Below are 9023 nucleotides of genomic sequence, written 5' to 3'. Positions count from 1 at the left end.
GCCCCGAAGCTCATCCCCGTCGTTTAATAAATCGACCCAACGAACGCTTCTACTCATCCCATTACATTTAATTTCGAGGCTCGCACTCGATCACAATATTGCAAATGGCGCAACAGCGGGGGAGTATGAGCCCAGTGAAGGCAGAATAACGTCATATTTTGATGGATTTCAGGTATGCGCACACCTACGGAGGTAAAGCCAGGACTTGGCGCGGGTGGTGTTGTCTCACCGGGCATCGTCGGAGCGAGTGACGCGGACGACAAGGACGGGAAAAAGGTGAAGCGACAGAGGCGGCAGAGGACGCACTTCACGACGCAGCAGATCCAGGAACTCGAGACGCTTTTCGCGAAGAATCGATACCCCGACATGTCATCCAGGGAGGAGCTCGCCATGTGGACGTGCCTCACCGAGCCACGAGTCAGGGTAAGAGCGAGTTCCGAGATTGGGATCGAGGGTGGTAAAGTTTGGTGTTGCGTTATTTGATCGATAAACCGTATAGAACATTGCCTCATGCAATTTTAAGGATGAATATGGGCTTGGATGTAGTGGAGGGTGGATCTCTTTATTTTCGCTTATTATTTGTTTATCTCGTGGCTGAAATTGTCTAAAGACGTGACGATTCCACATACACGACACACAACATTTATGATATCTTAGGTGGAACATTTATTTTTCAATATCAGTTATTGTATTAAGACAGTTGGCGCGTTGAGTTTAATCTTACCGAATGCTTCCTTGTTATTGAATATTCGATAATCCATTTATTAATTACTCGTTGATTTAGTGCCACATTGTGATATGTTTTGAAAATTAATCCCCATATTTATTTAAAATTTAACGGAATAGTTTATTATAGTTTTTATTTTTAATATTGATAATGCCATAACTTTCAATCCCATAAGCTAATATTGGCTGTACACTTTTTAATAACCACAATGCGATGTTTCAATGATATTGCGCATTTACATTCTGATTTCTAATATTCGAGCCAAACTCAAGTGTTGCTGATAAAAACGTTTGAAGGCATTTTTTTTTTAAATATATTATAAAATAAGCATTCAACAGTGCTTTCATTCAGTCTGATCATCTCGATTACAAGAGAAACATCCAATATTATTTCTCTGATGAATCTGACATGTTCTCCGTTGAACGCTAACACACATAGTCGCGCCGTCTTGTCGTGAAATTTCTTCTTTCATTTCTCTTTCAAATTATTCCCGTTATAAAATTAACAATACGCGAGGAATATTTATTAAATATTTTATTCAGAGTACAAAAATTATAAGTTTACGAAGCCTACAAACTAAGCGATAATATTCAATTTTATGTCGGATGTCAATGCCTGTCGTGAAGGTTTTGAAATCAATATCGCACTGTTGGATGATTTTTTCTGACATCGAAGCAACGTGTATTTTCTTTGAAATAAAGCGAATTATTCTGTTAGAAATGAAAATCAGCACTTAAGAGAAATACTTTTATATAAAATAAAAAAATCTATATTTATCAATATAAACATTCGATCAAATTTTACATTTCAACAAAAATTCAACAAAAAGAAAAATAAGAAGAAAAAAATAAGTATAATATAAAATATAATAAATTAGGAAAATATAAATAAGATGTTTAATATTATATATATATATATATATATATATATATATATATATATATATAAAAGCTTTGATGAAAGAAGCTGGCATTTATTTATATAGTAATAAAACTTTTTGTTAAAAATTTAACAATAAGTTCAAGGGAAAAAAGCTTTGTTCTTGGAAATAAAAAAAAAATTTCTTGCACAATGAAGCATCTCATTTAAAATTGCTTCTATTGTGATAAAAAAAAATCATTATATCCCAGTTATATGAATTTTTTTATGCTTATTATTTTGCAATAGTTAATAAATACTGTAATATATTATTGTGAATTGATCCGAATGTTTTTCACAAATGCTCTCTCGTATGTAAATTTGTTTATATTACCATCGCCAACTTACGATTTGCATCGTTTAAAATATAATTTTTTAATTATTAATTTAAAAAAATTTTATTTATTATCAATATAATTAAACAAATAAGTAAATAAAATATCATTATTAGAAGTGCATAGGAACAGTTGTACATTACGTATCCTCAGCAAATGATTAATTGGCAATTAATGTGTCAATTATTATTTGAAATTATTATAAAAATTTTCGACAGATGAATTAACGTGAGATTTAATCTTAAACGTTAAGATGAAAGATCACATAATAGCACTTAACAATGTTTATCCTTAGATTGAAGGATAAATATTATATATTGATAAGTCAAACAAAATATAAGTGAATCATTGCGCGAAAGTACACGAAGACGTTAATATCATAATAACGTTTACAGTACGATTACGACGCGTAATCGGAATTTGCAATATCAATATAACGAAGTCTTGATGCTCCCGAGAAGTGCGTAGAAAAATGTAATTAAACGAGTTAATAAGAATGAAGGAATAATGCAATTATCAAAGCTGCCGCGGAAAAGCGATGAAAAAACAAATAGGCACACACATATCCAAATGTGATGAAAACTCCGGAGACCTCCGCGTAGCAAGCAACTAGTAGCCAGGCTGGAAAATGTTTAGCAACGAATGAAAAAGCCGAATGTAAAAAGGAGCAGAGAGTCGAGTGCAGTTGCGGTGATATCGCGTGGTTTCTTGTTGAAGGCGAGAACAAAACGCACTAAGCGATAAATTCAACCCGCGCTTATTCCGCTCGTCCTTCGTTATTTTGACGCGCCCGGGTGAATTGGAGCTCTCGATTACGTGGGCGATTCGAATGTCGTGCACCAGGAGCCGATTCTGCATTCGCATGGCCGCGGGTGGTTTGGTTGCGCGGAGTCCGACCGCGCAGTCGCGAGTTGCGGTTGCACTCGGAGAGGCTTTACTATGCTAAGCCCCCATGGATTTATGGAACCACACACGTAGCCGAACGCGCCACCGACATCATGAGGTTATGCGCCGTGTACCGAAATTCTCGAAATTCTGCTCCCCAAATGCGTCCCTCCCTCCCTCTCTCTCTCTCTCTCTCTCTCTCTCTCTCTCTCTCTCTCTTTCCTTCGTTCTTTGTCTCCGCGTCTATCCGCTCTTCTTCCTTTCATTGTTCGTCCCTCTCGTTTTATGTTCTATTCGTTCGTTAAGCACCGACCTCTCGCTAAATTTCATCCTCTATACATTTCAAAACTCACTACTCCAATATCTATATTTTAAACATCGAATATCTTATTCCAATAGCTGATATTTTCGGAGATTTAGAATCCAGTAAAATATGCCATTTTGAAATGCATATTTTGTAACATTATCCTTGTTTTTTATCGGGTCTTGGATACCATCAATTGTTTATTACTTCTTTTTTTTTTTTTTTACAAAAAGGATTTTCAATATCACTCCCTCTTTCTGCTCTTTTTCGTCGTTCAATTATCGCGATTATTTCAACGAAAAAGCGTATCGTATTATAACTAACTCATGATTTTTTTCTTTCAACATTTTTACGAATGAAATTATAAGTAAGAATCTATAAGGGCTTCGAATTCATATAATTTCGCTAATTTTTTTGAGCTTTTAATGATATCTATTTATTTATTATACATTAAAGATTTGTGATCAATTTGTTATTTTAATTTGCCTCCAGTCTGACGCGCCCAAAAACAATAAAATAAATCATAAGGATATTCCAGGCGTTTTGTCCGCATTAAAAAAATTCATTCGTTAAACATATCCGTATCCTTAGTCAATGTGTACCAACTATTATATTGTACGAATTTTACGATAAATAATTTTTATGACTTTGACGAGACATCTAACTCTTTTAAATTCCCACCGATCTAATTTAAAAATGAAAGTCATCAATGATTCTGCAAAGTCAATTTTTATGTTTGCACTTACGTTGAAATAAAGATAAAATTAGATTAATCCGATTGATTAGCCAAAGCGTAATGTGTACGCAAGAATAGATTTAAATATTATGTAAGTTTATTTTATTAAGCTTATCAGGCATACTGTAAGCTATAAAATAATTAATTAGCATTAATAGGCTATTAAATTGCATATGAGTAGAATATGGCTAAGTAATCCTTTAAAATATGTACATTTATTGATAATAAAATGAAAATAGTTGTATGGCATTATGAGCCAAGCATTGGAATTTGAATGAAAAGTATATTTTTATGCATAGAAATGCAAAGAAACCATAGTATGCTGAAAATTTTCACAAAATTGTAAGCTTTAATATTTTCCTTTAATACGCGGAATCATTTTATTTAATATTTACTTGATATTAGCTCGCTGTAATACCACATTTTATGAGCCTGAATTTAACCTACGAATTTAACTTACTTCAGTATATGAACAATCGTATAATAGAAAAAAAGCACTTTATTAGCTATTTGATGATTGAACGCTTTTGCGGCAAAATTATTTTCATCAAATTATCGTTTTCTCATCGTTGAAGGCAGCAGCGCATAAGTAATCCCCGATCATGTCACGCACGGACACATTTACTTTTCCTTACCCAAAATCTTTATCAGCCGCAGTGCGGCCACAATTTGTGGCATTTGGCTCGATTCACGCTGCAATACCTCACATCCAATTACTTGCCAATTTTCACAAATCACCGAGTGACTCGCTGGCTTAAGCTGCGAATCAAGGAGCTCGGTCCCCTCGTAGCCGACTTCATCACAAAAGATATCTCAAGTAGGGCCAAGACGGCCACGGGCTGCTGACTTGGTCACACCTCTGTAGGCCAACTATAGGTCAACGCTCCAGATGCTGTAACTGCGAAATGCCGAAAGGACAAAAATCTCCGCGCACTCGCATTCTCATCTTCCAATGAGCCTGGAGATACGAGAGTGCCGCGGCCGCGATCGGTCGAGCATCCCCGTAGCGCAATTTACGTCGAGGCGGAGGCTCCCCGAATCGAGCACGAGGCCGTAGTTTGTGATGGTGCGGGCGTTCGCGCTTGTACATGTGAATGGATACACGCGAATCGGGGGTGGCGTGGCTTGGTATTCCGGCAGTTATCTGCAAAGAGGCAGGCGTATGTTTCGCCGTGAGCGCGGGCTGTCCGAGATAATCCGCCGGTGATTAAGACCATAAATCCATCGGCGGATTAGTATGGTTGCAGCGCCCCGGCACGTGAGGGAGAGCCCACGACCAACCTCCCAGCCGTCCCTCTCGCCGCCACACCCCCCATCCCACCGTCGCCATCTCCATAGCCGCCCATCCGCACGTATACACGCACGCACACCCGAAGAGAGAGAGAGAGAGAGAGAGAGAGAGAGAGAAAGGCAACCCTTTACCTCGCCTCTTATTCGTTACTGGATATCGCCGATATGCTCGGGTACGGACGCCACTGTGCGACAAACGCAGAAGGAGGCCGCGATCAATGGCCATTTATATTATATACTTAACGAATCCTTTCATCCGTATGTGCTGCAAGTGGATTGACGATCTCCTTGACGCTCGTCCGACGTGTTCACTCTGCATTTCTGTTGCCTCCGCGACCCTATAATTTTATCCACGAGCGTTGCAAACCATTGTCAAACGCATTTTTAATGGATGAACGACTTGATTGACGAATCCGCGACTGGTAGTTTCGTACATTTCATGTACATATGCACATGTTTTAACAATCAGGTGCTTCGCGTTTTATTGCTCAATGCCAAATAAAGAATAACTTTTGTAGTCTGACTGTAGATAAAGTGATTGTAGCTTGCTTAATCGTTCCAATGTGTCTCCAATAATGTAAATAATACGTATGAAAATTAGTAATTGTTGCTCGGTGCGCTATTATTGATTGTTTCATATCGAAGAAATTTTATTGTTGTGGAGCTCGAGCAATTACCATTATATTCTTAGATGAATTAGTGATTTAATAATGTCGCACGAAAGATGAAATGTTGATGATTTTTAGCAAAGAAAAACATTACACACTACCATAATAAATTTTTTAATAATATCTTTTTAATACTTTGACATAGATCGTTTTCCTAATTTATTTTTAATTTAAAAAACAAAGAAAAAATAAAGGACAATAATTATATTAATAAAGACAACAGCTTTACGGTAAAATCACCGCCAGATGATTATCGACTTACATCATTGCCATTTTTATATATAAACATTGTTTTAACGAAATTTTTAATTTTTCACTCTAACCTGTTACTACTAGCTTACAAAATATTAATAATAATAATAATAATAATAATAATAATAATAATAATAAAACATTTATAATGTAACACAATATGTTCAAAAGCATAATCGTACATGAATTCGTATATTTATATTTATAAAATTGAAAGTTGTTGAAACTGAAAGTTGAAAAGAAAAAGATTATGGCCAAAGACTTAGTAATTCTCTCACATTCAAAGATAATTATTTCTTTGAACGATTTGAACTGAAAACAACTTGATTATTACATAATAATGTAAACGCTTACTTCTAATTTTAATCTGCCTCTTATTGTTGTTAGACATTTGTTTAAAACCTTATTTTCATTAATAATAATTATCTTTGATATATACAACAAATATATTTAAAATAAAGATAAAAGTTAATCGTTCGTTACAGATATGTAGATACCCATACATGGTATACATTAACATTTTTTTTCTCTTATTTACTTTTCAATTAATTTAAATATTTGTATTCTCAGATCTCTGCAGTTGTTTCGATCATGTTCTAATCTTAGCATTGTTTTCTCTCTTTCTCTCTCTCTCTCTTTCCTTTTTATGCTAAACCATATACGGAGTGCTAGTAAAAGTCCGTTGTTAATTAGTTGCTTGCAAAGATTACCCTCTCTATTAATTGTCCTTGCAGCCAAGTTCACCACTGGACATATAAACAAACTGCCATCGCCCACACTCACGAGCGGTAACGAGTGTATCGCGACTAGGGAGGAGGTGAGGAGGACGGGAGGGATCGAGGATTATGGTATATCTTCCATATTCGGCCGGGTTAGCGGCTGTCAACGGACAATGCCGTCGTGGCGTATATATCAATTATTAACTCCCGGCATGCACACGCGCTCGTATCATTTATTTGCATTTTGCGTCACACACACAGAGAGAGAGAGAGAGAGAGAGAGAGAGTGTGTGTGTGTGTGTGTGTGTGGTGAAAGGACGGGTGATCGCGCATTTGTTCTAATATCGACAGGACTGTACGCGCCCCGGCAAATAAACGTGCCACCAAGGACGTAGAGATTCATTATGTGTCGTAGTGCTCTGGCTTTGGCTGGGGACGTCTGAAACTAATACTGCGGCACACTGGCCAGGTAGGGCGAGGGGGCGTGGTAAAGCAAGTGGTGGGAATCGAGGCCCCGAGGAGTATAGACGAGTTAGGTAGGAGAGCGATGCAACTAACTATTCGTCGGTAGTAACGCGAAGAGCAATTGCACTTGGCACTTCAATATTTTTAAGACTCCCGAGCGATGCCAACATCCAAACTCCGCTGAACTTCCTATAAATTCTTTCGCTTGACCTGCAAATGGATAATTTGCTAATGTCGCTGCCCTCGAGCGTATCGCTGAATTAGCGATGTAATATTACCGAAGTAGTTGTAAAATAGGAAACGAGCCTAGTCATTGTAAGTGTAATATTATTCTTATATCAGTCAATTAGGAGGATTAAGAAGATCTCCAACTGATCATTAATCGACGATGCATAAGTTTTAATAACAATTATTGAATTATCCTCGTACTTTCGTGAGAAGGACATTTTGAATCTATGCATTCGTGGCATATGTTCGCAGTAAAACTTTCAAAATTTGTCAAAACAGAACGGTGTGTTTTCAATTGGTAAACAATTAATTAGTAAGGAAATAATATGTATTCTCGCGTATAAAGACACTCCATAGATCTCGTAAAGACAATGCCAAAGATTTGTCCTTAAACACAAAATATAATTCAAATTATTAACGAACATTATAATGATTAGCATCGTTTAATTGCGACAAGCATTATTCGTAGGCAAAGACAACATTTTCTAAAAGCTAGAATAGATGAAATTAAATATCCTTCTCTTTTTATGTTAGATCGTTCTTTCATGTATTGAATATAGTTTGCATAGAATGTTGAAATTTGATATTTTTTCTAGAATCCCGGGGTAATTGTAAAAAGCTGATTTATTTATTAATAATTGCCTTAGTACATAACTTATTAGATAAAATTCAATAGAAAAACATTGAGCAATGAATAGATAAGCTATTGTCGTAAGAATTCCAAATGACACGTGCGGTTTAAACGCTTACGAAGGGTGTTGTCGTCCTAGTTAAAGGATCATCGACATTTAGATATATAAAATTGCTCCTCCGTAAGCCTTATCGTTGCCCAAACAACAAACTTGTGTACGACTAGTCGCGACCGCGGCCGAAGGACAAAGAGAGCTGATCCAGCGGTGGTAGCCTACCAACCTATTTATAAATTAGACGTGCAGCGATGGCTTCCATCTCTTTTTCCTCTCTATTTTCCTGCAGAATGGCTACAAGAAGCTCGTGGATATATTCGCTAACGCGGTAACGGCACTAGCATTAAAAATCACGTGTTCCGCTTGAGCTCATAATCTCGTATAATCTTTTGCAAAGTTGTTAATACTCGCGGCTTACTGGTGTTAATTTAATATCCATACAGGTGTGCCAACATTGAATATCCGAATCCCACTTGTACCCCTGAAGCTCTAACCCCTCCCCGCCCCATTCTACGTCGCTCACTCTCTCTCTCACTCTCACTCTCTCTCTCTCTCTCTCTCTCTCTCTCACGCACACTCACTCACACTCACTCACTCACTCACTCACTCACTCTTTCTCGATCTCTCGCACGGTCCACATGGAACACGTATAAAAAAATCTATAAAACTACGCTCCCGTTCGTTCCATCGCTTACTGCCCGTCATTTATCTCTTTCTTTATAACTTTCTCCTTTTCCTATTCCCCACCTCTCTCTCTCTCTCGATCTTCCCATTCGTTTTTTTATTCCTTTTTTTTTTTTTTTTTTTTTT

At 36.9% G+C, this 9023-nt stretch overlaps 1 protein-coding gene across 1 annotated transcript in view; it reads left to right on the top strand.

The window, feature by feature from the left end:
* Positions 1-9023, top strand: part of Ptx1 (pituitary homeobox homolog Ptx1) — a 50521-nt gene that overhangs the window by 23340 nt on the left and 18158 nt on the right. The window contains exon 3 of the mRNA XM_011502912.1: positions 173-423. Coding sequence (XP_011501214.1) covers positions 173-423 — 251 coding nt within the window. The remainder of the gene's footprint in view (positions 1-172; positions 424-9023) is intronic.

This window comes from Ceratosolen solmsi, unplaced genomic scaffold (genome assembly GCF_000503995.2).
Source record: "Ceratosolen solmsi marchali unplaced genomic scaffold, CerSol_1.0 scaffold61, whole genome shotgun sequence".
NCBI lineage: Eukaryota > Metazoa > Arthropoda > Insecta > Hymenoptera > Agaonidae > Ceratosolen > Ceratosolen solmsi.
The sequence above is the reverse complement of the archived record's forward strand: the minus strand, read 5'-3'. Positions and strand labels throughout refer to the sequence as shown.